The 27664-nt window shown below is 40.7% G+C and overlaps 1 protein-coding gene across 2 annotated transcripts; it reads right to left on the bottom strand.

Annotated features, from left to right (window-relative positions):
• Positions 1–802: 802 nt before the first annotated feature.
• Positions 803–27664, bottom strand: RPP30 (ribonuclease P/MRP subunit p30). Of its 2 annotated transcripts, XM_047826044.1 has the most exons (11): positions 27549–27664; positions 26070–26125; positions 25404–25460; positions 24680–24754; positions 21321–21392; positions 15107–15196; positions 5926–6042; positions 5322–5351; positions 4887–4924; positions 4425–4504; positions 803–1007 (listed from the first exon to the last, which is right to left on the bottom strand). In XM_047826044.1, the coding sequence occupies exons 1-11, from the start codon at positions 27628–27630 to the stop codon at positions 898–900; spliced, it is 807 nt and encodes a 268-aa protein (XP_047682000.1). In that variant the 5' UTR covers positions 27631–27664; the 3' UTR covers positions 803–897. The 2 variants fall into 2 exon arrangements, with proteins under 2 accessions (XP_047682000.1, XP_047682001.1); XM_047826045.1 differs by lacking the exon at positions 21321–21392.

The raw sequence follows: 27664 nt of genomic DNA, 5'->3' as shown, positions 1-27664 counted from the left end.
CAATGGTTAGATATTTTTAATACTGCTATTAGGAAAATCAGTATTAGGTTTTTAGGGACTTTCAACTTAAAGGAGGGAATTCTATTTCAAGAACATCATGGAGGTAAGAACCAGCAAAGGAAGAGGCTGTGATTTTACATGCACTTTCTCCTTCCACAACCTTTACAGCAATTTCTTTTAGGAAGAACTTTGATTTGATGAATATAATGAGAGAGAGGCTTACAACAAGAATAGACTGACTAACAGCCAACCCCTTAGTATGGCTTAACAGGCCTCAAGATAACCACTTTTTGCATAAGACTGAAAAATAATAAGCCATGTATATCAAGTAAAGCAGCAAAGCATGTACTTTTAAATGAAGAAGAAACATTTTTCAAGAGTCTTGAAATATTGAAAACATCTTAAAAAAATTTTTTTTAATGTTTGTTTTGGGGGTGGGGAGTGGGGGGGAAGGGAGAGGCAGAGAGAGAGGGAAACACAGAATCCGACACAGGCTCCAGGCTCTGAGCCGTCAGCACAGAGCCCGACCTCACAAACTGTGAGATGGTGACCTGAGCCAAAGTCGGACGCCTAACAGACTGAACCACCCAACTGCCCAGAAATACTGAAGCATCTTACTCAATTATACCTGCTGTTTATCCTTAATACAAATAATAAATAAGCCAGTCTCTGTTTTTCTCTTAAAGTATATCAAAATTCTATTAAGCTGGCGGTCTTCTTTTTTACTGCTTCACTAGGTTTTGTTATTTTAATGGCTTGAATATAAAATTGTTTTCATAGACGACCAATTCCTAGCTCCAAATGAAAACAGTAAAGCATACAAAGCTTTTATTTCCATTGTGGTGGACGGACTACCAAATGGAGGAAGGGAGCGCTGACAAGGACTGGGGATTCTTTTCAGCCCTCACACTTGGCTTTCTTGCAAGCTGGAAGAGAATCATCATCTGCTTCTGATGGCCGAGGTTTCTTCACTGTGGAGATAATTCCAAAAGCAGTTTTTCTAGTTTCTATAAAACAAACAGGCAAACCATAGTGTTTAAAGTTAAGACATGAGTGAAAAAGAGGTGCTTTAACAAGTTTCACACCCTGTGACTTTGCCTTACAGTATCTGTAAATGATAAAACCAGAATGAATGGCTATGGATTCTGATGCCATTCACCATTACTGCCTTCTCCCCCCAAGGTAGATAAACATCAGTATATTATTTACATCTAATTCCCTTTGAAGGGATTACTCAAGGGTAAAACTGTAGGGCAGTTCTCCTTAACGGTGCATCCATGGCATCTTCTGTAGTCAGGACCCAAGTCACAGACCTTGGCGTGGCAGACGCTTTATGCATGGTAGAAAAATGAATCAAGACAGCAAGGTCAACAGTCAACTGAATCGCTCCCATGGTGATTATGTGTGCTCACTTCATTTGACAGCACGTACCATATCTGGGTCCCTCACTGGGTCATCAATGTACCTCTGAAGAATCAATCGTATTGTACGGTCAAGATCCCAGCAATGCCTGTTATCTAACAGGTGTTCAATAAATACTTGTCGAGTGAATGAAGAAAATCAAGCTCACGTGTTTATCGATCTCTTGTATATTAGTGACAACAGAAAAGAATGGGAATTATGAGATGTTAGGTCAGGCTGGCAGCAGAGTTCGACTTAAATCTACCCAATTTCGGCTCAAAATATACTACTGGGCCAGGCAGAGATACGTACCTAGTGTTTCTTCCTACCGTACACTGAGATAAGCACATTAGGGGCAAATGTAATAGAAATGGAGGCACCCAGAAGAAGCTGCATCTGCCTGGATGAATCAGGAAAGTATTGTAACAGAAGTACCACTAGGAATACAAAAGAGAGAGAGAGAGAGAGAGAGAGAGAGAGAGAGAGAGAGGAGAGGATTCCTTTGCAAAAGCATGGAGAGAGAAGTAGGAAGGGCCTAGTATGTTTAAGAGGCAATAAGCTGGTGTGAAGGAGGAGTGTGAAAAAAATTAGGGGGAAACAGGGCAGGAGGGGGAGCTTGTGAAGAACTACCATGCCATGAAAACACAGATCCAAATTTAATCCTTATGAAATAAGGAAGGACCAGGGAGGAGAGAGATCCATTAGCACCAAAGAAGGCGGAATCAGAGTAACTTCATGAACATAAATTTAGTTAAGAATTATTTCTTGTTTGAAGTCATAAAAGTAAAGTTAATTCTAAAGAGTTATGCAAGCATTACTTTCTCATTTATCAGGATTAATTTACCAGGTCTACTAGATCTTTGCCAGTTATTTAAAGCATTTTAGTTTATAAAAGGGACAGAACTTCTGTCAAGGTCATTAAAATGCCAACTTCCCCTGTCCCTTCTCTACAACCTCCTTAGAATTGCTCTTCACTGGTTTCTGGAAGCCCACAGGACCCACCTAATTCTGATTCCCCATAATAAGCCTTCCAGTGTTGAGTGGCAGCTACTACGTGTTCTAAGTCTTCTGTTTTCCAGGAATGCATTCCAGCACTGCTTTTAACACTTTCTCTTATGAGGTTTCCAAGCCCTTTCAGAACCTACTGACCATCTTCTAGAAGTGCTCCTGTGTACTGCTGCCCTTCTGACATGTGGTGCTCAGGATGCTACACATCAGCTGGGACCTCATCTATGCAGAGGGTAATGAGACTTTGAATCCTCTTGCTTCAGATTCCTTTATTTCTTCTAGTGTAATCTGAAGCCGAATTAGCAATCTTCGGAACCCACCACACCACAATCTAATACTGATCTCAATGTCAACTAAAACCTGGGTAACCATACTGTCTCCTCTAGATGTGTTGATAATTCTGCAGGGACAGCGGGCATACACTGGGACGGTCACACTAGGGTGAAGATGACTGCTACCTTGAAGTCCATAGGGCTTCCTTTAGTTTAGCTTCTAGAAAAGCCGAGCTTTATATATGACCCATGTTGAATAGTTGAGTTTTTTAAAGTCAAAGGCAGAACTTCATATTTTTCCCATTATATGTTCTTATTAGTTTCCCTTTCTTGTTTAATCTATTTTGGAAAACCAATTGTTATCCAAAATCTCAAGGATTCCTTATGTTCATTTAAAACAGACAAAAATAATGGCAGAATAACCAAAGCATGAATCAACTGTTCCCTAATTTCAAGCAAATCTTGATGAAGTCCTAATTAATGTGGCCATTCCCAGAGCTAATGTGATGGAGTCTAGGCCATATAACAATCTCAAACTAAAAATGTTGAAAACTGAAGGAAAATCATCTAATTCATGGTAAGGCAATACAGTACCCAGTTCTCCCAAGTGGAGATGAGATCATTAAAACCTAGACACAACAACACGGGCCTCAGTAACTCACCTATTCATATGCCACATAACCTCATCTACATGTAGCAACCTATTTCTGAAGTTTAAAATTCATCTAGGTGATATCAAGTAAACTGGCTCGTGACCACTACTACTAATGCTAAAAATCACGAAATGAAGATAGGACAGCAGATCAAAGTGTACATTTTTTTCTTTTTTAAATTTTTTTTTTTTCAACGTTTATTTATTTTTGGGACAGAGAGAGACAGAGCATGAACGGGGGAGGGGCAGAGAGAGAGGGAGACACAGAATCGGAAACAGGCTCCAGGCTCCGAGCCATCAGCCCAGAGCCTGACGCGGGACTCGAACTCACGGACCGCGAGATCGTGACCTGGCTGAAGTCGGACGTTTAACCGACTGTGCCACCCAGGCGCCCCCATTTTTTTCTTTTAATAAAACCTCATTTTCATTCTCCAAAGTCTTGGCATATCAAATACTTGTGGTTTAATTTTTATCATCTGATGAATAGGAGGTTCCGTGGCTTCAAGTAGGGACACTAAGGTGAGGAGGTAGATATAGGTAAATGAAATGTGAGTAAAGAGTATATATAGTGAGCACATAGGTGAGCATGTAAACAACACGTGAGAAAAAGAATCACGAGTTGTAATACGTGTGAAAAATGACTATTTGGGTTTGTTGGTTGGGTTTCGAAAATGCATCCGCTGTTTTGTGTTCCTAATAAATGGCTTAACATCAATTTTTCATGTTTCAGTTCTCTAAAACAGTGATTTTCAGCAGGGAAGCATGCCCCTCTGGAGAGAAGGCGGGGGAGAAAAGGAAACTAGAAGCCTATAGAACTGTAGACAGGGATACACACACACAGAGCTGGAAAAACACATTCCGTCCTTATTTCTGTAACACAGGCTATATTCATTCCACAGACTACACAGAGTAAAGCCCAAAATGAACGGCAAAAAGCGTTGACAGGTATAGTTAAAACAAGCTGAGCGAAGGCGACCCTGAAGGAACTCTGCAGAGCAGGACGGTAAAAGCAAATATGGCTCCACTGTCTGATAACAAAGACTGGCTCCTAAAATGCCCATTTGGTGTCTTTATTGGAAGAACCTGCTCACCTCCGTGTAGAAGCGCTGCTCGGCAGTTGGTGGACACGGCAGCCCTGGCATCACTCTCAGACAGCCCGAACAGCAACCCTCTGGTGGGGCCATTAAAGCTTTCAACCCAGCATCAGCCAAAGACAGGAGATGAACAGAAACAGAACTGCCAAGGCCAGCCCAACCTGCTCACGCCAAGAGACTCTCATTCTACAGCAGCTCTCAGCCTGAACGGAACAGGCATCTGCAAGGAGACCCGCTCTAAGCTTCAAGAGTCCCTCGTTCCCCTTTTTCTACTTCACCCTTGACCCAGAAAACAAAAGGATGAGGTTCTCTCTGGCCTGATGTAACTTGCTTTTGAAGCTATTAATTGGTAACCTTATGGTAAAAGGTTAAAAAAAATCTTGCTAAACCGCAATAGCACATCAAATTCCAAATTTCCTAAAAGAACATTTCAACAACTTCTAATTCAGAAAAGGATACAAGTTCGCCACATCGTATGGGCCTCTTATTTCTAAAGGCTAAAATAAAATGAAAAAAAAAAAATAGGAGAGAAGTTATTCATAACATTTCAATGATTTTACCTGCAGTAAATTAACAGGATGCTTAAGCATCCAAAAATACAGAAATCAATTGCATAAATTTCAGTTCTTATAATTTTGATGGTTTTCTTAACTTGCTAAAAGTTTCTAAAAGACTCTTGAAAGCATTTTAGAATAGCATAAAAACAAAATTTCATATAAACAAAAACTGTAGCCCAAAAGGAATGGGGATACATTTTACTCTTCAGCAATTACAATGAGCAAATGCAGTTCAACATGAAAATACACAATAAAGATTTATTACACGACTATTTTAAATTTTCCTCCAGATTTGTAACTTGAAAAGTGAAAACAAAGTACTCAAAAGCAGACTTACCCTTTCCGCAGCACTAGACAGAATTACATTCTACAGGACAGAAAGTGACCAATATTATTAATCTTAGATAAATGTAAACCAAAAAAAAATTGAAATCTTCTAATACAAGTAACCAGTAATCACTTTATAACATTTTAAGGCTCTACAAATACCAACCGCTTTTAAAGATAAGGTAAAAAATCAAAGTCAAAGAATAAAAGAGCTTATCATTAACAGCAGCCTATATATAACAAGAAATAGAATAAGCCTTCCCACCAGATCTTAGAAAAGATTAATTTGTTTAAAAAACTAGTTGAAAAGGTCCTATAATCTTAATTCAACTCACTGATGACAAACTAGACCATTCTTTTCACAGTAGGTAAACTGCAAATTCCTTATTGGAAGATAAAGGGTTTCAACACATCTCACCACCCTACCTCATGTTATTTTCCTTCAATATTTTTCTTTCCCTTAAAATTTTCAGGGCTCAGTGAGATGAGAGAATTTGTTTCTGGGCCTCAAGAATTTTGTGCTTTAGGGAAAAGGAATTCGTTAAACATTCTAGTGTATTAATAATAATTAACCGCTAGATTTGAAAAAACATCCGAAAATTATGGAACCGTACCTTTCCTTTGCAGACCTGCATCAAATTGAGGGCATTGGAAATTGTGTACCTTCTCATTGTGGAATCTTTGATGGCAGGGCTGTAGACAAGTTCAAAGCCCACACCTCGGTCAATTGCCTTCACAGGAAATAAAGAAAATAAACCATCCTGGATAAAAACACACTGCCCTACTTTATTTTCACTAAGATTCTCCCTCATCTTCCTCCTCAACCCCACCGCCCACCTCCTGCATGTCAAGGTACAGCCTTAAACAAAGGCAGATTTATGCCCGGATGGCACCATCCACAGGAGAAGGTAGGTATGTGGCTCTGTTTGATCAACAGTTCATCTTGGCTGTGGAAAAGCTGACTTTATATTAACAGGAATCATGGGGAGGCTATGGAGAGCAAAGTCCCAGGGCAGGCAGCAGATGGGCCATTCCTCCATGAACTATTAAAAGGAAAATGGAGACATGCTCCCTATACTTAGGGTAAATAAACTATTTGCAAATATAATAAAACCAAAAAAAAGTAATTTGACCCATTAATGAAGAGACAAAGAAAGGAAGAGCTGAAAAAAAGCTCCAAGAACAGGGGTGGGAAGACATCTCAGGTAAGTCAATTATTACATACGCTGAATGAAGGAAGTAGTGTGAAGGAAGTGCCAGGCACTGTGCTAAGAGTCTTCTGCATATATATTTAACCCTTATGATACCTTTATCAGGCCTTGTGGCACAGACTGCTAACTGCCCCCCCCCCTTTTTTTTTTTTGGTTCTCTCCTTTTTCTTTATTTACTAATAGAGTCCCTGAGTTTGGGCTGGGCTCATGGATGCCCAACAAAAAAGACAGAAGAAGGGGCACCCGGGTGTCTCAGTCGGTTGAGCGGCCGACTTCGGCTCAGGTCATGATCTGGTCTGTGAGTTCAAGCCCCGCGTCGGGCTCTGTGCTGACAGCTCAGAGCCTGGAGCCTGTTTCAGATTCTGTGTCTCCCTCTCTCTCTGACCCTCCCCCACTCGTGCTCTGTCTCTCTCTGTCTCAAAAATAAATAAATGTTTAAAAATTTAAAAAAAAAAAAAAAAAAAAAAAGATGGAAGAAACCTGGGCTCTTGACGATTTCGCCCAGATCACCAGACAAGCTCGGCCTCCCACGCAAGGAAAAGAAAACTTCTTTCCAACTTAAGGCATTCTCAATAGATAGGCATCCACAGGTAAGAAAACAGCCTGGAAGGAGTGGGAACAATTGAAATCCACCACTACACTGTTTATCTTTTCTGAGGAGCAAGTCAGTTATCTTCATCCATTCACAACAGATATGTGTTAAGCCAACCACGTGTGGAAATGGTGAGCAAAAGCTAACACGGCTCCTCCCTTTTCCGAGCTTATAGTTTAGTAAGGGGACTATCAAATAATTACACAACAGCACAAAACTTCCAACTCTGAGAAGTGCGATCAAAGAGAAATTTAGGAGTCGGTGAGGAAGGAATTGAGGCAACAGTAGAGAAAGGAGCATTTTCAGAGGGAGGAGCACATGGAGAGGCTCTGGGTTGGAGGGAGTATGGGAGCACTGGGAGGAGGGCTGTGGGCTGGCGAAGACAGAGTGAGGGGGCCCCTATGGAGGGAGTGGAGGCTAAGGAGGATGGGAAGGGCCAACTGTGCAGGCCGTTAGGACTGGGGACAGGACACAGCAGTGGGAAGCATCTGAAGGATGCTACCACGGGCAATGGCAAAGTCACTCGGTTGCAGCGGTGTTCTGAATGAACAAAGGAACGACAGCAGGCACAAACCAGGCAGTATGGTCCAAGCCTGTGTGTCTGGCAAATGAATTTCTATCACCCAGAGGATGAGTTGGGGGTGGTGGGCTATGACCGCTGGAGGTCTACTCCTGAGTGTCCACAGGGAATGGAAAAACCTGTCTTCTTCCAGAACTGGGAGCCCACCTTGATTTAATTCAGGCTCCTACTTTCTCTCCCTGAACAGACACTGCCTTTCTCCCATCCCCCAATCTTCTCTTCACTTAACTTGGCCTCCTGCCTTAAGGCTCTGAGGTTTTATTTTAGATTTCCTTACATATCTGATATTAGTTAAAATTTACATGCTCTTTTCCATACTGCAACCTTCCCCTCTCCCCTTTTCTGACAACTTTTTCCCACTCCTAATCCTTGGGCCTGTGTTGTTTATTTCCAGGAATGATGTCTGTTATGATAGTCTTTGTGCCATAGTTAAATATACACCTCACTCCTCCTGCCTGTCTTGTACACTTCTCGAGAGCTGGTGTCATGGTACTGTGTAAAACATGTAACTGTCTTTTATATAAAAAGTGTTTAATATATGTATATTCTGAGTACACAGTAGCTTACAGAAAAGAGGTTATGTGATAATGCTGCTCACCAAGGATTATTCATATTAAAAGGAAACAGGGTGACTTGGCTAATTATTCAACAGAGAAACCAAAACACTTCCTTTAGCCATACTTTCAACTATCCCGTTGGCTACTTCTCTTACCAGAACTACTAGTTAGCCAAAGAAGCTGACATTTTTTCTTCATCCTTCTATTTGCTGAACTAAAACACAACGCAGTTGAGTAGAGAAGAGGGGAAATAAAAAGATGTGGACGATACACACAACTGGGTGATCAGGTCATAAAGTATTCCTAACTGTATCTAAAATTTTAGCCCCCACTGGGGATAAGATCAAAATTAAAAACTCCTCTTTTTGGGGATGGGAGGAAGAAAAGTGACAATTATCAGCTTAATTAGTTTCTAAGAAAAAAGTTGCCTTTGCTCTTAGTACATTAATCAAGTTTGCTTTTATTTTTTATTTTTTTTGTTTTTTTTCAAGTTCACTTTTAAATAGCTAAAAATCTGATATAGAAATCATACATAGTGTGCTATTGAAGGCTGTGAATATTTCCTTCATAATACTACCGTATTTTAAATTTTTAGATAGATAAAATACGGACTCATTACCTGGGCCTGCTTCTAAGACCATTCTAATGTAAATTGCCTTCCGCTCATCAAATGATTGTTCCTAACAGCCTCTTTTATGAAGAATGACATTGCCTGCCTGATTGGCTTTTGTTCATATCTCTGACCAAGGTTCTGGAATAGGCAGATGATTAGATTTCTTTACTAATGAAAAATAACAGTCATAATGACACTACAAACCAAGGGCAGGTGTGTGATACTCGAATCGAGAAATACTGGTGGTAAAATTCCAAGAACTAAGCAAAGCTTAAGAGGACAGGAAGAAAATAGGCAGTTGATTACTAGGACAATATACGGATTCTCTGTTAATTTCATAAAAATTCTTAATTGAATTCAAAAGGATTCAACACCCTTTTGGCGTGTCATTTATTTAAGACAGGTAATTTGTTCATATAATTCACAAATGAAAGGAACATAAGAAAGCAGTATAAAGGGGCGCCTGGGTGGCTCAGTTGGTTAAGTGTCCAACTTGGGCTCAGGCCATGATTTCATGATTCATGAGTTCGAGCCCCACATCGGGCTCTCTGCCATCAGCGCAGAGCCCACTTCAGAAACTCTGTCTCCCTCTCTCTCTGCCCCTCCCCTGCTCATGCTCTCTCTTTCAAAAATAAATAAACATAAAAAAAAAAAAAAAAAAGAAAGAAGACAATATAAAGTCTTACTTGTACCTCTGCTCCCATCTGCCCCATCCCCACCTCCCATAATTTCTATTAATTTCTGTGTCTTCTTCCAGAGTGTCTTCATACAAATAAATATGAGCAAAAATGAATATATGTCATCTTTCCTCTTACTCAGAAGGTAGCCTACCACATTCTTGTTCTGACTCAAAGGGTTTTCCAGGTCAGCTCATAACTTCTGCACTGTTTTATAGCTGCACAGTATTTCATTTTAGAGGTATGGCATGTAATTACACAAGCCTCTACTGACAGATGTTGGGTTGTTTCAATATACTTGTAGAATAAACACTAAAGTGGATTGCTGGGTATTATGGGTTGACAACATACCATAAAAGGTATGTTGAAGTCCTGGCCTTCCGTATCTCAGAATGTGACCTTATTTGGAAACAGCGTTGTTGCAGATGTAATTATTGAAGATGAGGTCACTGGCGTCTACTGGATGACTGGTGTCCTTACAAAACGATGACCATAGGGAGAACACACTGAGGACAAAGGCGGAGACTGCAGTAACGCAGCTGCAAGCCAAGGACTGCCAGAGATTACCAGCAAGCCCCGGAAGCCAGGAAGAGGGAGAAAAGGATTCCCCTACAGGTTTCAGAGGCAGCATGATCCTGATGGCATCTTGATTTCAGACCTCTAGCCTCTAGAAGCGTGAGACAATGAGTTTCTGTTGTTTTAAGCCACCCAGTTTATGGTACTTTGTTATGGCAGCCCCGGAAACTAAGACACAAGGTCAGAACGTAAAGCATTTGGAATTTTGATGGTTGTCGCCAAATTACCCACTTCCCAATAGCGATAGTTCCAATTTACACTTTTCGAAGCAATGCTGAGAATGCCTGCTTTGCCTCAACCTTATGACACAGTGTATCATCAGACCTCTGGGTTTGTGCCAGTTAGGTGATTTTAATGTGAGTTTTTCCTATTCTGATGAATTTAAGTACCTTTCGTGTTGGAGAGCCATCTGTATTTCCTTTCCTGTGAAATGTCTTTTTCATTTTCTTAATCCATTTTCGAAAAGGGATTGTTCATCTGGCTTTCTTAGCTTCTCTTCTAGGAGCTCTTTATATATTAGAGAGATTAGCCTTTTGTCTCTGATCTAAGGCCAGTCTGTCATTGGTCTTTTAATTTTCTTTCTGGTTTTTATGCCACACAAAAATTTTTGAGACCGGCACGTTTGCTAGCACTGGTGGAAGCATTGGATCGATAAAGCACTCAACACACTTAGGTTCATAATATGTGTGATGAAAAAGAAAGTTTACAGAGCACTCTCACCCAGCTCAAGAATATATGGCATGATTCCTGGAACAACTTCACCGCTTGAGACACTATTTACTGGACATTTCTCAGTGGGGACTAATGGGACCACGAAGAGAGAAATGTATTACAGTTAAAGGAAGTGCTGAGAGGAAAGCATCAGAGAGCAGAACACATACAAGCACCGAAATAACTCCATAGACTGGAAGTCATTGTTGAATGGTGATAACACTGAAAAAAAAAAAAAAAAATCAAAGCGAGGGTAAAAGTATGTACTGCTTAAAAAAAATTCTTCTCAAAAACCTGAATTCCTAAAGATCACATTTTGAACTACGAAATTATTCTATGCTTAACAAAGAGCTCTGCTGTAAAGTAATTTTAAATAGCATTTCCCAGTGGGAAATGATAGCAGATTTAGAATCAGAGCTGAATACAGTTCCCAAGTCAACTTTTGAGAGAAGAGCCACAAACTACCCGAGTCTCAATTCCTTATCTGCATAACAGAGGTCATCAACATCTACCCACCCTGCAGCTACTGGGCTAGAGCAGGTGAGTGTGCCTACACTGTAGGTTAACTACAAGTCATCTGATTGTCCATGAAGAGGAGCTGAATTCAATTTTTTTGAAATCCAACTATCACATGGTAAAGTTGTGGTTCCATACAAGTTACCCAGGCTCCAGAAGAGGTTTGTAGATTTTAGAGGAAATCATATAATTGATATCATGGTGCCCTAAGCACGTGGTGAAGACAACTGAGGGGTTGTGAGCTGTAAGTTGTACAAATGGAGTGCTCTGGCGTGCTGCTCTAGCCCCTCCTTCATAATCCCAACCGCCTTCTTCTTCCGTCTTTATCGAGGAATAACTGACAAATATAATCGTACATGTTTAAAGTGTACGATGCAATAATTTGGTACACATATACATTGTGGAATGGTTACCAAGATCCACATAATTTGTACAGCCCTCACCTGACAGTTAACGTAGTCAATACTTTTTTTTTGGTGAGAATGCTTAAGATTTACTCTCAACAACTTTCAAGTACACAACGCCATTCCTATGAACTGTAGTCACCCAAGATCCTCAGAACTTACTCTTCCTATAACAGAAAATTCGCATCCTCCAATCATCCCAGCCTTTTGAGCTGATAACTGTCCCATGGCTTAAAGCCTCTAGGTAAAGGACTAGTGAATAAAATATCTTAATGCTTTTCAGCACCACAAAGAAAAGAGTACACATCCTATCCAAATTAAGATCTGTGCCCCATAGAGTGATCCTTATAAAGCCAACCTATCAACTTCTCATGGCCAAAGACAAGTTTACTCTCAAGTCCAAAGAATGATGCAAGGATTAAGACTTAAGACTTAACGGTTACCCACATACTACATGTTCCATACTTTCGTGGTGAATATTATTTCCATATTTTGATGTAAACACATTGCTCCATATCTAGAATAGCTATTATGAGATACAAATAATACATACACATCCATACAACCCTCATTCCCCCTGAACAATAAGCTAGCTACCTTATTATATGGTTCCAGTTTCCTCTTTCAAATGAAAAATGGGTGGTGAATAAATTAATAGGGACTTTTCTGCCTCCTGACCAATTCACACCACAGCCCACTCCTACACTAGATGAAGACTAAAAATAATCTTGCACAGCCTTTCCTGCCACTCCATCATCTAGTTTTTATTAAACAACATATGTAAAATGTTCACACCAGATTTTTTTAAAAAGCAGACACTATGTTAAATACTGCATATCCCTCTCACTTGTCAAATTTTTACTTTTCAGAATTCTTAAATTGAAGTATGTGGGAATTAAGCCAAAAATATCCATCAGTTTTCCTGAACTTACAGATGGAACCGGACAGTGGACTGTCCTAGTGCCACTGTCCCCAGTGCCATCCTCCTCGTGCTGCCCCAGTGCCCCACTTCCCTCCTGGCCTCTGCTTCCTGCCACATACTGACAACCTGCCCAAGACTAATGACGAGCAGGATTTATCCATGTTCCACGAGCTGCACCTTAGGAAGCTAAATTAGACATATATTCATTCCACTGACAAATTTTAGGAAGTATCCAGCATAGGCAAGATATTAGGGTAATTTCAAAAAGGACCAACCCACATTGGGTTGGGCCAGCCCAACATCTAGTTCTCTCTAGAGGCTCACAATCAGGGTTGAACAGTAGGGCACATTCCAAAGAAACGAAGTGAGGGGCGCCCGGGTGGCTCAGCTGGTTGAGCGTCCGACTCTTGATTTCGGTTCAGGTCGTGATCTCACAGCTCATGAGTTTGAGCCCCTCGTTGGGACTCTCAGCTGGAAACGTGGAGTCTGCTTGGGATTTTCTCTCTCCCTCTCTGCCCCTCCCCCACTTGTGCACGCATGCCCTCAAAATAAACTTAAAAAACAAAAAACAAAAAACTGAAAGCCTTTACCAAAACAGCCACTGAGAAGCTTTCCACTGTCATGGGGCGTGAGGAACTGTGTGCGGTGCACTGCTTTCCAGACCATAGACCTGGCCTTAGAATCCACCACATGCTACTATGTCCTCCCAGCGAAGGACACGGTTGGTAAAACCATACGTGGGTTTACTCAGGCCAAGGCCTCTGGAAAATGGCCTTCCTTGTTCATGAAGACGAAGAGAAAGGTAAACGAGTTGCAAGCTGAACAGCAACTGCCAGTGGCTGCACCTCCTAACTCTAGGGGGTGCCATTTACGTAGAAACCGTACCGGCGGGTTGAGGTTGGTAAAAAGCCTTGGCAAACCTCTAGAGAGACTGGTACCTCTGGAGAGGAACAATACGTGAGGCCAACAAGACTGCCGTCACCTTGGGTGCTGTATTCGTCTGTGCCTTTTACCACAGGTAGCTGGGGCAGAGCAGAGATCTCATCTGACGGGGTATCGACCAGACCAGTGCCAACCCCATGACTGAAGGGCTGCACACCTTCTCCGTGCTGGCCTTCATTCTACCACACTTCATAAGCGAGCTGCTAAACAATATAGATCTCCAGCTCTAAAATGTGATGATTTGGGGTTTTCTCTTACTGTCTACTTATTTATCTATAAGTACCAGTAAGAACATGGGAAACAATGATTTGAGCTTAATAAATACTGTATGTTCAGTAGCACTCTCTATTTACCAAAAAAGCCATGGTTTATAGCTTCGCCTTTACATATATGACTTTAAAATTCTGAGTACTTTTCAAGTTTTTTAGTAGCATATTTTTAGGGGTAGAACATAAGCCAACTGAAATTTTTCCACACGGATTCAATTTTTGCACACCACATAGATCAATGTTCTCCTCTCACTGTCTCCCCCTATTCTTGGCATTGAGCCAATTCCTTAGCAGCGGCGACAGCAAAACAAAACCCAACGAAGTTGTGATTCTACAAAAGAATAGGGGAGTTATCGATCTTGAAAAAGTGCATACATTTTTAATTTTCCAATTCTGACAGGACTGGGCATGTCATCTCGACTGTCTGCTGAACCCTTTCTCTCCTTCAAGAGTAGTTTTGGAGAATGGGAGACAGGTTTCGAGGCTGCAATTCTAAAATAACGTCCTAAGCCTCCCGCAGGATCTGGCTGCCCAGGCAAACAGCTGAGAGCGTGCTGACCTGCCGGCTATTGATGTGAGCTACTGCCACCTTTATGGTGAGAGAAGACGGACAAGAAGGTGTGACAGACGGAAGATAAACGGCAGGGAAAAACAAGAGAAGCTACGTAGAAAGGGAATGAGAAACCTTCTATCGCAGGGGAGGGAACAAACTTCCCTGCACACATGGCCGCCCTCTCAGGTGATGATAAAAGTAACCCTGGGGCTTTTGTGCGAAACGGCAGGCATCAGTGCAGATTTTCATCGTGCTTGGACTTTGCCTACGGTGCTTTCCGTGCCCTGCTCCTTCCTGTTCCTACCCGTCCTAGCTCACTGGTGCCTCAGGAACCCTCGATGTATTTTTCCCCCCTACCTCTTCTTTCTCAACTTCCCAGTCCCCTTCATGTTCCACGTTCAGGCTCTAAGTGTCTGTCATTAGGGCTATCCTTTTAAGAAATATCCTTCATAAACTCGGGTTTCTAAAGCCTTTTAAAAACATCTCAATAATTTACCGGATAGTTTTTAAGTTCCCTTTCTACCTTCGGTCAGCTTCCAAAAATAAAATCCTCTTTTCTAAACCGCGTTTGCTTTTTCCTTCTAAAGAACACTAGTTCCTTTTGCCCCTTTTCCAGTTTGTTAGTGCAAATCTGTACAGATTCACATGTGGAATGGAAAGTATGACACTTACCACATTAATAGGGGGTCTTTTGAAGTAAAATGGTAGTTTCTCTGTTACAGTTATGCAGACTAAATCCACATCTAAATGTGTACAAGCAACCTGTCAAGAAGAAAAAAAATAGGTAAAGCCAAAGGAAAAACTGGTTCATCTTAAGAAATATGGTTGTACTTGATTTAAAGGAATATAAATAGACGTGGTTCACTCCAGAGGCATCATAATGGTTCTGTGTTGAAATGTGTCTGTCAGTGATTAGCCATTCCTTCACGTTTGGGTGAAAGGTCTAATTGTAGTCTAGCTGAAGCAGTGATATGTCCACAGACCATCTCAACAGACGGAGCCTAGAGACCCTCTAACTCATGGTCTGCTACATAAGGATGGGTTGCTAAGAGAGGCTCAGTTTCTGGAAAGTAACTTCAGATTGTTCCAGAAAAGAAGCAATTAGTTGTTCTGAAATCCAAGGGGGAAAAAAAATAAGCCAAAGGAATATAGGCATGGTCCATTTATTCCACAGATTTATTTTTGTGCCAGGAATCACCCCAGGCCTGTGGCTACCATCAGTCTACTGAGTGGCTGGAGGAACACTAACATGGCCCTACCAACAGCATTCTGTTCAAATTCTAACAGAAATAGTCTACATAAATGGTCTAAGCAGAGCTGTTACAAATCAAATGATACTGAATCCATTTTTCAACTTTTAGTTTCCTTTTCCTCTGTTCTAATTTTTGCTCTTATTTACTGATCAATAGTCAGCATTTACTTCGAAATGGAACAAAACAAGTAGATAAGGAAAACAGGATAAATGGAAAATCAGGGAAGCAAACAAAGCTGGGGAAAGGTTATGAGCATGAGTATAAGGCCAAAACCACTGCTAGAAGATGCAGCTCTGGCTCTGACTTCACCATGACTTGATTTACGGTGACAGAATTGGCCATTTCATACCGTGTTAAAAATAAGCCTTACTGACAATGTGGTGCATATAGGCTTGATGAACAAATTCAAACTGCCAGGATGGCTATGCTGGCAAACCAACATCAGGGACATGCACGGAGGGGAAGGACAGGGTAAGGAAGAGGGGTAAAGAACATGCAATAATGTCCCCCATATGACTGGCCTGGCCTTCTACCAGTGACAGGAATGTCACACCTTGCCTTTTTTCTTCAGAATTCCCACTTTGGTCATTCCTACCCCCACAGCAGGGTTTTAGGAAGCAAGCAGTGATCAGAGACTGCTTGGCTTTAGACAGTCATAGTAACTTAGTAAGCCTGGGAAGTAATGCTGTTTTGGCAGAAACATTTGGCTTATAAAGAATCTGCCCCATCCCAAATGCTACAGCTGTCCAACTCATAAAAGACTCATTGAAAATTTGATAAGAATGGATGAAAAGCTCCGAACAGAAGACAAAACAAGTTCAGCTTCTGGTCACCATTTTCAAACTACCAGAATAGCAAAGATCAAAAAGTTCAGTAATCCATTGCTAACAAGGGAATGAATAAACAGGCACTCGCTGGGTCTTTAAATTAGTACGGGGGTCTTGAAAAGCATTTTAGCAAAAGGTATCAAAATTTTAAACACACATCAGCAATTTCACCTGTAGGAATGTATCCTATAGAGACCCTCTAGAAATATATTCTATAGCCATCTGCCCTACAAATGCTCGAGAATACTAATTAGTGCAAGGACAGTCACTGCAATATCAATCACAAAAGACGCAACTAAATATCCCTCTATATTAAATAAATTACAGTCCCTGTAAACAATGGAATATGCTGAGTCCTTCAGGAGAATAAGGTACATCTCTAACTGATATTATGGAACCATATACACTGTTAGATGAAAAGAAAAAAAAGCATGGTGTTAAGAAGGGAAGGAGGGAGCGGAAGGAAGGAGTAGGTAAATATCTATTTCTAAGATACACAAAAGCTGTTAGTAGCGGTTGCCTCTGGAGACAAGGGACAGAGAATTTTAGGTAGGAAGAAAGCGTACTTTTCATTACACACTGCTCTATATTGTTTGAGCTTATTGTCATTATTTTTCATTTAAAAACAGATTCACTTTTTAAAAGTCTGTTAAGCATTCTTCCCCACAATAAAGCTAAATTAGGTTACATTTTAACTTATGTATTGCTTTTTCCCCCTCTTATGTAACAGCAGCTAATTCAAAAATATCTCTTGTGTTGGTGTAAATACGTGTATTATAATAAACGCTCAGTTGCTCCATCTAACACCTCAAATGTAAAATGTCTCAAGCCGAATTCTTTTGTTATTTTTCTATTAATACAACTGTTTAATTGATACATTTCGATAACTATAAAATAAGAGCTAATTTCACATTCTAATGAGATACTTTCCAAATCATTAAAATGGACTAAATTTTGTTCAAGTAATATTTGCAATTAAGAACTCTATTATGGTGGTTTTGGCAAGTTGCGTATGAATTCATATCAACTGTTCTTCACCTTTTTTTTTTTTTTTTTTTGGCCAAGGACTCCTACAAGGATTTAAGGGGTTTGCACGTACCCCCAGATACATTTACCTTTGATTCTATGAAACAAGGGAAACAGGAGGGTAGAGATTCAGTCTTCCCCAAATCCCCTTCACGGGTGTCAGTTTAATACATGGTGGTACTTTATGATAAGTAACATGCAAGAGAGAGCCAGACTTACCCAGGGAAAAGAGAGATGTCCATAAACAGTACCTCTCAATCTAAAGTGTGTGTGTGTGTGTGTGTGTGTGTGTGTATACATATATGTACGTATATATGTAAATACATATATACAAACTCCATTTATTTAAAATGGAGATTACCAGGCCTTCCTCCCAGTAATAAAGTCAGTAAGTAGGGCCTAATAACCTGCATCTTACAAACACCCCTATCAATTCTGAAGCTGGTGGAGTCAGGCGACAGCTGGAGAAGCAATGCCTCACAAGGTACTCTGTCTCCTCAAGGGCCTCAGGTGTTGGGAGCAGACTCTGCAACACAGCTCTTCAAAGGGTAAGGCACGGATTTTGGAAGGAAGAACTAAACAGAACTTCTATTTCCATTTAGTTTTTAATTCATTCTCTTAAAATCTGTTTTGTGTGTGTATATTCTTTCGTAAATCACACTGATATAATGGAACATACAAACAATTTATACGAAAATAAACATACATGTACTGGGGATGAAGGTTCAGTATCTTTTTAAATCGATAGGGAGACCACTTTGGCGACCACTGCACTAAATAACTTGAATTCTCCTCGCCTCTCCTCCAGTTACTTTAAATCTCAAATGGGAATAACTAACTCAAAAGTTCCTGAAGCTTCTATATAACACTGTCTGCCAAATTCCACTGCCACCTCCCATCCCAAGAAGCCTCGGCTAATGGACTCCCCTCACAATCTTTCATCTCTGCCTTATCCCCTGGGGTAACTATGGAGAGGGAGGGTTTATCCATGAGACATCTTCCAGACACTCAGAATGGAAAATCATATGTTATTTCCCATGGAAACAATGCTATTTAAGGTGGTTAGGTTTTAAACTACTAATTGTTAACATATGTGTGTGTGTTTGCTTTTATGACTCATTTTAGAGACCTCAGTTTTAGAACATTACATCTACAGGGACGCTTGTTTAAATTCTAGATAATCAACTTAAAAACCAAACAAATAAAATCCCTTATAGAATACAACCTGTTAAGGAACAAACTGCTTGCATCTGACCCAATTCCAGACCGTGATATACCTACGTTATGATTAAAAGAAAAATGTCTTTTTTAAATTGATTTTCTGTGGAAAACAGGGAGAGTGCTAACTTCAACTGTGTCTTAATGAATGGGTAAGATCTGGACAGAGAAGAGGAAGATGTTCCAATTTCAAAAACTGTCACCACGTCACTTTCTGAGTATATCTGTATAGTCGATTCCAAATATCTTGCATGTTATTTATAGCTTTAATCATCTCCCAGAGTATTTCTGACAGTTCTCCCACCATATAAAGCATGTGTTCATGCTTTTGAAGTCACACTTTTGAATAATCTGAGAAGAACAAGGATAGCTGAACCTTGAATGTGAGGGTTAGGGGCACCGACCCCCCACTTCTGACTCTTTAAAAACTTAACTACGAATAGCCTACCATTGACTAGAAGCATTACTGATTACATCAAGGCCCGATTAACAGGTTCGTATGTTTTATGTATTAGATACACTATTCTCATAGCAAAGCTAGACCAAAAAAAAAAAAAAAAAAAAATTAAGAAAATCATAAGGAAAATACATTTACTTATACATTTATTCAATGTATTTATTGAAACTACATTGTACATTTATTGAATGTATTTACTGAATTACATTGTACATTTATTCAATGTATTTATTGAAAAAACTGCATAAAAGTGGACCCGTGCAGTTCAAGTCCATGTTGTTCAAGGATCAACTATAGTAAGATAAAATGGCTAAATGAAATTTTAATGTACTCTAAAACCTAAAGTCCTGGCTTTACCACATACTGCCTGAGATTAACAGCAAATCATTTAGCCTCTCAATTTTCTCTTCTAAAAAATGATGATAATAAAATATATCTGTCCAGTTTACTCCCGGGATTGTTGTGTTAAAGATAATACATAGAAGTCTTTGGAAGTATATATAAGTGTATGTCTTTTTTAAGTGTTTTGTTTGTTTCTCCAATCACCAGTAAATGGCTATGGAAATGAAAACTGTGTGCTTCAGAATCAGTTCAACAAACAAATGGACAACACAAAATGAGGTACACAGCCAACTTTCAGTCTACATTATAATTAAGTTGCTGTTACTTAATAACAAAACTAAGTTGCTATTTAAAGAAGCTCCAGGCACCCATGCCTCCTCCTTAGGGTTTCAACACTGAATGAGAGTCTCCTGTGGAACCTGAAAAAAAAGATACTCAAACCCAAGACCTACTAGATCAGAATCCTGAGTAGTGGGAGATCTGACTTTCCTGATTTTTAAAAATTCCACAAGGGCCTCTTGAAAACAGAACCACTTGATCCAACTCATCTTTTCCTGAAACAAAATTCTTGAGAATTACTATAATTGGGTATTTTACGAAGGGACTCGTCAAGAATTTTTTTAAAAAGGCATTCAAAGATAATTTGTGCTGTTTCATTCATTTGTGCTAATTCATTTTGTGTGAATTAATATGAATAATTAAGAATTGATAGTTGCCTTAAAAACTAAATGTAATCACACATCAGCCTCCCTAGTCAACAGCTCCATCTACTGGATAAACTTAAAGCAAAACTTCCTATAATTTTAGAACAGACTTTGCTTAAAAATTAACCATGCTATAAAATTAAAACATCAACTACCAGTGCATTTTTTTCCCTACAATATCCGTTGGGTGGATATAGGTTTGGTAGATGGCTATTTTCTTGCATCTAGATGAAGACAACATTCAGAACTTTCCGCTGTACCTATTACACAGAGTAAAACATATTCCTGGAAAAAAAAATTACAGTTGGATTTTTTTCTTTCCTGTAATCACTTAAAATGCCCAGTGTGAAAAAAAATAAAATAAAATGAAAAACAAAACAAAATAAAATACTCAATGTATTTGGTCTCAATTTGACTAAATGACCAGACATGTTTAACAACCTTTCCTCCTGAGAAGTCATGGAAATGGCAATTTTAAAAGTACAAAGGGAATTAAATTCATAAAGGCTCTCAGAACAGGAAGGGTAATAGTAGGAGCAGATGGCTGATGCTGAAGGATTTCAAAGACTAAAGGCTGACTAATCGTGCTGGCATATGGACCACACCTCAGAACATGCAAAGGAGAAAGCTAACAACAGAGAGGAGATCTTTTATGCCATAGTAGAACTTTGCACCTTTCTCTCCTCACAGGCAGCAGTGAGCAGCATGGAAGGCAGAAACTGAAGTGATTTCTGAGCTAGAAAGAGACGGACCAATATTTACCTAAGGGCAGTTTCAAATGGATGAACGAATAAGTGAATGAAGCAGAGAAAAAGAAACAGAAAAAAACCCAGAGGGACTCTTTCAATCTGAGCCCATAAAATATCCAGCAAGATGAATAAAACAAAACAAAAAACCACATGCCACCTAAGCACCCTCTCATGAAATTCCAGAATTCCAAGCGTAAATGAAAAATCTTAAGTTTCCAGACAGAGTGAAACAGGGCCCCTGCAAAAGCACAACAACAGACTTCTTACGTAAAATAACAAATCCTATTTTCTTTCACTAACTGTTACTTACATGGAATAGTTTTTCTGTCTTTGGAAAAACAGCAACGATATCATACAGCCGGACCCTTGAAGACGTTGCTCTCTGGCAACACAAAAAGAATGTTATTGTACAATAACGACGAGTATACACGTGGAATTCTGACTCATGGCCTAGCTGCACTTACATTTCAATCATGCGATACTTCTTATATGCCATTTCTGCTTTGTTTTGCATGCTGGCAGAAAAGACTGCCTAAGCACATGAGATTTTAGAGCCCACCAATTATTCTCCTTCCTACATTGTTACACTGTGACTGGGTACCAAACTGTGCTTGAGATAGAAGAATCAAATTGGATAGCTCTTGCTCCTTCCTACAAGGGAGTGGAGGAGCCTGCCACACAGTGAGCATCTACTGTGTGCGGGGCACGAGGGATACAAAATCATTTAAGGTGTACCTTTGCTCTCGATGAACTCGCCATTTTTTTGTGAGACAAGAAATACACGTACTAAGTATGATACCATCAAGTTCACAATGAGAATACTCTTAACTAGAAATTGAAATGCTAGATGTGCAAGAATATACCTGACAGTCCTAGGAAAGAAAGGGAAGAATACTGGGGTGCCTGGGCGGCTCAGTCGGTTAAGCGTCCGACTTCGGCTCAGGTCATGATCTCGTGGTTTGTGATTTCGAACCCTGAATCGGGCTCTGTGCTGACAGCCTGGAGCCTGCTTCAGATTCTGTCTCCCCCTCTCTCTGTCCCTCCCATGCTCATGTTCTGTCTCTCTCTGTCTCTCAATAATAAATAAACGTTTAAAAAATTTTTTTAAAAAAGGGAGGAATATATCAGTTAAAGAGTTACTGCTTAAAAATGAAAATCCCCAACTTAAGCTGTATGTGTGTGTATATGAAAGAGCTGGAAATCCACGCAGCTGACCCCTGAACACAGGTTTGCACTGCACAGGTCCACTTACACATGGATTTTTTTTTTTTTTTCAATAAGTATACTACAGAATTATAAATGCATTTTCTCTTTCTTGTGTTTTCTTGATAACATTTTCTTTCCTCTGGCTTATTTTACTGTAAGAATATGGCATATGATACATATAGCACACCAAATGTGTGTGAACTGTTTATGTTATCAGTCAAAAGTCATACACGGATTTTTAACTGCGTGGGGTAGGGGTGGGGTGTCGGTGCCCCCAACCTCAGTGTTGTTCAAGGGTCAACTGTATACTCAAATGGTCTCTGAATGATGGGATAATATGTGATATTTATTCTTTGCCTGTTTGCACCTTTAAAATGTTTACTTCTTACTTTGTAAAAAGAAAAGGCATTCTAAAAATCAGAAGACGAAAGGGGAGGGGTGAAGAGAAGCTGAAGCAGACAGGAAAAGCTGCTGGGAAAACCCATGCTAACACAGAGCAGCTCCTGGTCTTAGGAAAGTCCAGATCTAGGATTCTTTGCCCTCTACTTGGCCTCTCCCAATTGGAAATGGGACAAAAAGGGGCCACCAGGATATTATGGTAACAAGAAAAAATGAACGTGTTTGTGACCCACCAAAAGTCAGCTCCTTTACACCTACCTGGGCCTAGAGAACCAGAACCCTGCCTTGCAGCTGTATAAAATCCCCAAGTTTGGCTTTCCACAATTTCTTTAGCAACACTAATCATTATAAAGGAGGCCAGCCTTTCCCTGATGACTCCTTTTCTATGGCAAAGGAGTCATCTGTTCCAGCTCCCGATAAAACTCAGTTTCTCAGGGATCTCTCTTTCTCTCTCCTTCGTGAGATTCTTCCCATTCGCAGGAGTACCTCCCTCTCCCACCTGACTAACCGAGACAGCAGGTTCTCATCCAAACTTCCCTGTGCCTTCTGTTCCCCTGTGGAGTCAGTTTCTCAAGCAAAGTCAGCATCACACGCCATCTGCACTTCCTCACATCCCTACCATTTCCATGGAGATGGTTTTTGCTAAGGCAACCAAGGAGTTCCTTGGCAATAAATCCAAGACATGTTTTAGCCCTTCTCCTGCTGGACTGCTTGGGCCCACTGATGCTGCTCACCCTTCCTCACTTTGCTCACTGTCTTCCTATTTCTTACAGTCCCTCCTCAGTCTCCAATCCTAGCTCCTCCTCCTCTGCTCTACCACTAAATGCTGAAGTTCCTCAGGCTCTGTCCTAGAACTTCTCTTTATATACATTGCACTTGGACCAGGGATTCTCATCCATTGCCATCACTTCATTTGTTCTCTACAGGGTGACCACTTCCAAATCAGTATCTTTAATCAGACCACTCTTCTGAAGGCTACACCCCTTTTTCCAATTGCGCATTTGACCTTCACAATAATGTTCCAAACATGATGCTCTCACACCTGCTCTTTGTACATCCCTTCTCAGGAAAGGGTACCGCCATCTACCTAGGAGGGTGCTTAGGCCATGCCTGGGGAGTCATTATTCTATATCTAATCAACCATCAAATCCTGGCAACCACCCCCCACCCCATCACTCTGTCCAGTCAACCATCAAATCCTGTCAATTACCCCCCACCCCATCACTCTGTATCCAGTCAATCATCAAATCTGTCAATCACCCCCCACCCCATCATTTTGTATCCAATCAGTTATAAAATTCTGTCAATCCCCCCCCCAACCACCACCTCACCAAGCCTCTCAAATCCACTCAACCCCTCTGATCCATTCCTAATAATGCAAACATCATAATTTCACTTCCTCAGTTAAAACCTTCAGGGGCTTACCCAACTGCTCACCCTTACCTACCTCCCTAACCTCATCTCAGGTTAACCAGCTCACTAGGCTCAGCCCTACTGGTATTGTTTCATTTCCCAGAACACACCATGTTTTCCTTGGATCCAGGACCTTTACATAATCCATCCTGTGTGGGAACACTCTCTCTTCTGCTCAGTACTATGTAACACTTACTGGTTCTTCTGGCCCCAGTTGGAGTATCAACTTCCTTAGGTTGGCTCCCCCATTACACACTCCCAGAGCATCCTTTATTTACTGCCTCCACCTTTTTTAAATATTCCTCACATTTTAAATTATTTGTTTAGTGCCTGTCTTGCCCATTAAACTATACTTCCTAAGTTCAATAACTGTGTATTATTCACAGCAATATCCCCAGCACCCACCTTAGGTCTCATTCATGTAAATTCAGCGAATAGCAGTTGTCAAAGGATTCTTTAATTATGGTATCCCTATATATGTGCCAAGAGTAGAAGAGATTGTTATGCTATGTGGATTCTGAGGACAGGGAGAACAGGCAGGTGTCATGCCCGGGGGCAGGGTATGTCAGAAGGGGGTGAGATGAAAACACTGTTACAACACTGTTCAACCAATACAACTTACAGGGTCAAAAAGAAGCAAAATTAACTTACCAAAACATTGCAGTGAGATGGATCCGAAACGATAATTGTCAGTCTAGTTAAAACTTTAATCGGTCTTGATTTTCCCTATAATCAAAAACATTCTATCAAAAAAAGCTCAAAATACAAATGAATGATTTTCCATTTTGGAAAATGGCCATTAAAAGGCACTAGCAATAGGGGCGCCTGGGTGGCTCAGTCGGTTGAGCGTCTAACTTCAGCTCAGGTCACGATCTCGCGGTCCGTGAGTTCGAGCCCCGCGTCGGGCTCCGGGCTGATGGCTCGGAGCCTGGAGCCTGCTTTCCATTCTGTGTCTCCCTCTCTCTCTGCCCCTCCCCCGTTCATGCTCTGTCTCTCTCTGTCTCAAAAATAAATAAACGTTTAAAAAAAATTTTTTTTAAATAAATAAATAAAAGGCACTAGCAATAAAGGGTAGGAACGATCAGTAAAACCTATTCTTCCTTCTCAAGGAATTTATAATATAATAAATGAAATAAAGACATACATATGTTAAACTACACAATGAGATTCTTTAAAGGTTATAGGACTTCAGGAAAAAAGACCATTAAGGAAGTATTGACTCGATAGTATTGACTTGATTCCTTCATGAAAGGGCTGAGTCTTGATGAAAAAGTAAGGCAGGTAGGAAGGAAGGAGCAAAGCAGGTTAGAGAACCCTACATAAAACTGGGCATGTCTGAATAGGTATTATACTTCTTAAGCAACAAAATACCCACCTGTACAATTGGCAAAGTTGTAAAGAGTTCAGACACAGCTATTGGTTTTTCAATTTCCTACAACAAATGATAAACAGTTACCCTAGATTTTACATGTGAATGGAATGAAGCGTAATGGAAAACTTACAAGGGCTTTTCAGAAAAGTTCATTTCTGGCATCCAGAAACACTAAATATATTTTTTGTTTTGTTTTGTTTTGAAAGGAAGAAAGCTGATAAGCAGAGAAGCAGCTGAGAACATCAATGGATGAAAGGGATGAAAAATCGTTTTTAGACTGGAATAATCTATAAGGTACAGCTGTTGGCCTAAAGAGAAACATACATATTTACTAGCATGTTTAAGAAGGAAATCAATTAGTAACGAGTCCAAGTCAGTAAAATAAAAAGGACTAAATACTGTGATTACCATTCAGTCAATAAAATATACTTTTAAAAGTTATTGCAAGTTATTTAATTAACATCAACTCAACTTCAAGAATCCTTCCATCTGCCCTGGTACTTGACAGAAAACTCTGCATCTCCCCCACTGTTAACATACAAAATAAGATAGTGCCAAAGAGCTTGCATTTAAGAAATATGCTCATCTGTAGCTTCTATATTACCAATATAAACAAAAACAATTGTAAAAGCTGATTATTATTAACTTCAGAAAATGTTCTTTACCTACCTGTTTCTTTTCCTTAAATTCAACAACATGATTGATGGCAACAACTGAATAGCCCACTGAAAAGAAAAACTGAACATTCTTGTTAAATGTAACAACCTCTTTCCTGTACACATAGGCTCAGCCTGACTCAGGTCAAGATTAGGGGTCAACAGGGACCATGTGAGCTCTGGCTTCAGACTGCCTTCTTCCCAATCTAAGCATTACCACTTACAAGTTACTCAACCTCGAGTTTCAGGTTCCTCAACTATCAAATGGTGCTAACAACAGAACTTCTCTTACACGGCTGTCATGAAAATTAAGATAATAAGCAGAGATGTTTTACAGCAGGTGCAGGCACAGAGGCAGGGCTCTGTTTGACCTCTGTGGTGTATTATTAGCGTGACAGCTTTTTTCTCGCTCATTTCTTTTGCTTTTTACCCTTACTACTTCCTGCAGAGGCCCTTTTTCTAGGGAGAAATGGAATAACAACTCCCTCACACCACTGCTCACTTCCCCTTTCCAGCTATCCACCATCAATAGATTGGGAACTCTGTGAGGGCAGGGCCTGCTTTTATCAGCCTCAATGCGGCACTGTTATGGACATTCAGACAACCAAAAATACGTCTAAATCATGACTCCTATCTTCAAGTTATTTAAACACCAATGGGGACGACAGGATACTAATATTAAAAGATAATGCTTATTAATGCCAAAAGAGTGGTTCTCCCTCTCATCAGATTTGGTCCAATTCCCTTCCTTCCTTCCCCTCTCAAATAGTTATTGAGCATCCAGTATTTGACAGGCTCTGCAGAACCTCTTTATTTTTAAACCTCTCTATCCTCACACTTTACAGTGGAAGGAAGAAGGCAGCAGTCACGATTAACTCCAATAATTAAAATAGGATCTTATCTCTCAGGGCTTCTGCTTCCCTTGGATTCAAATATGAGTAACATTCGAACACGCTGGCCATGCTGCTTCCCTCCCTAGTACGACCCCACCATCCTCCCCTTTTTAATAACAGTATTCCAACAATGTCACCCTCAGGTCCCTGCCCCCTTCTCTGAATCTCCACAGCATTCCCCATCAGTGCACCCGTTTCCCATATTGCTGCGATACTGCCGTGAGGCAGGAAGGGGGGCGGGCAGGGGGGGGGGGGTGATACTAAAAGTACAAGCTAAGCATATGTATATACTCGGAAGCCCTGGCTTTTTCCATCCATCAGCCGTGGGGCTCTACACAAATCTCCCATCCTCTCAGAGCCTCAGTGTTCCTCAATGTGCAGGAGAGAAGGAGCTAGACTGGATAAAAGCTCCCAAGTGCCTTCGAGTTTCCCGCGCCCGGGATCAGAGCAACACCGCGGGGGCATCAGCTTCCAGGGACATCCCAGAGATCCCAGGAGACCTGGACGAGGACAGGCCCCGGGCTCTTCCTGATTGTGGCCGACGGTCTGAGGGGCAGCGAGGCTGGGCAGGCACCGCCGCCCGCGCCTGGGAGACTCACGGTGAGCGGCGTTCTCCACCAGCCCGCGCAGCGCCTTCAAGTCGGAACCCGCTCTCAGGTCCAAATCCGCGAACACCGCCATGCTGAAGTCACATGAGCGCCGCGCGCCCGTGAGC

Source organism: Prionailurus viverrinus, chromosome D2, assembly GCF_022837055.1.
Source record: "Prionailurus viverrinus isolate Anna chromosome D2, UM_Priviv_1.0, whole genome shotgun sequence".
Classification (NCBI taxonomy): Eukaryota; Metazoa; Chordata; class Mammalia; order Carnivora; family Felidae; genus Prionailurus; species Prionailurus viverrinus.
Note: the sequence above shows the minus strand (reverse complement) of the source record. Positions and strands in the feature narration are given on the sequence as shown.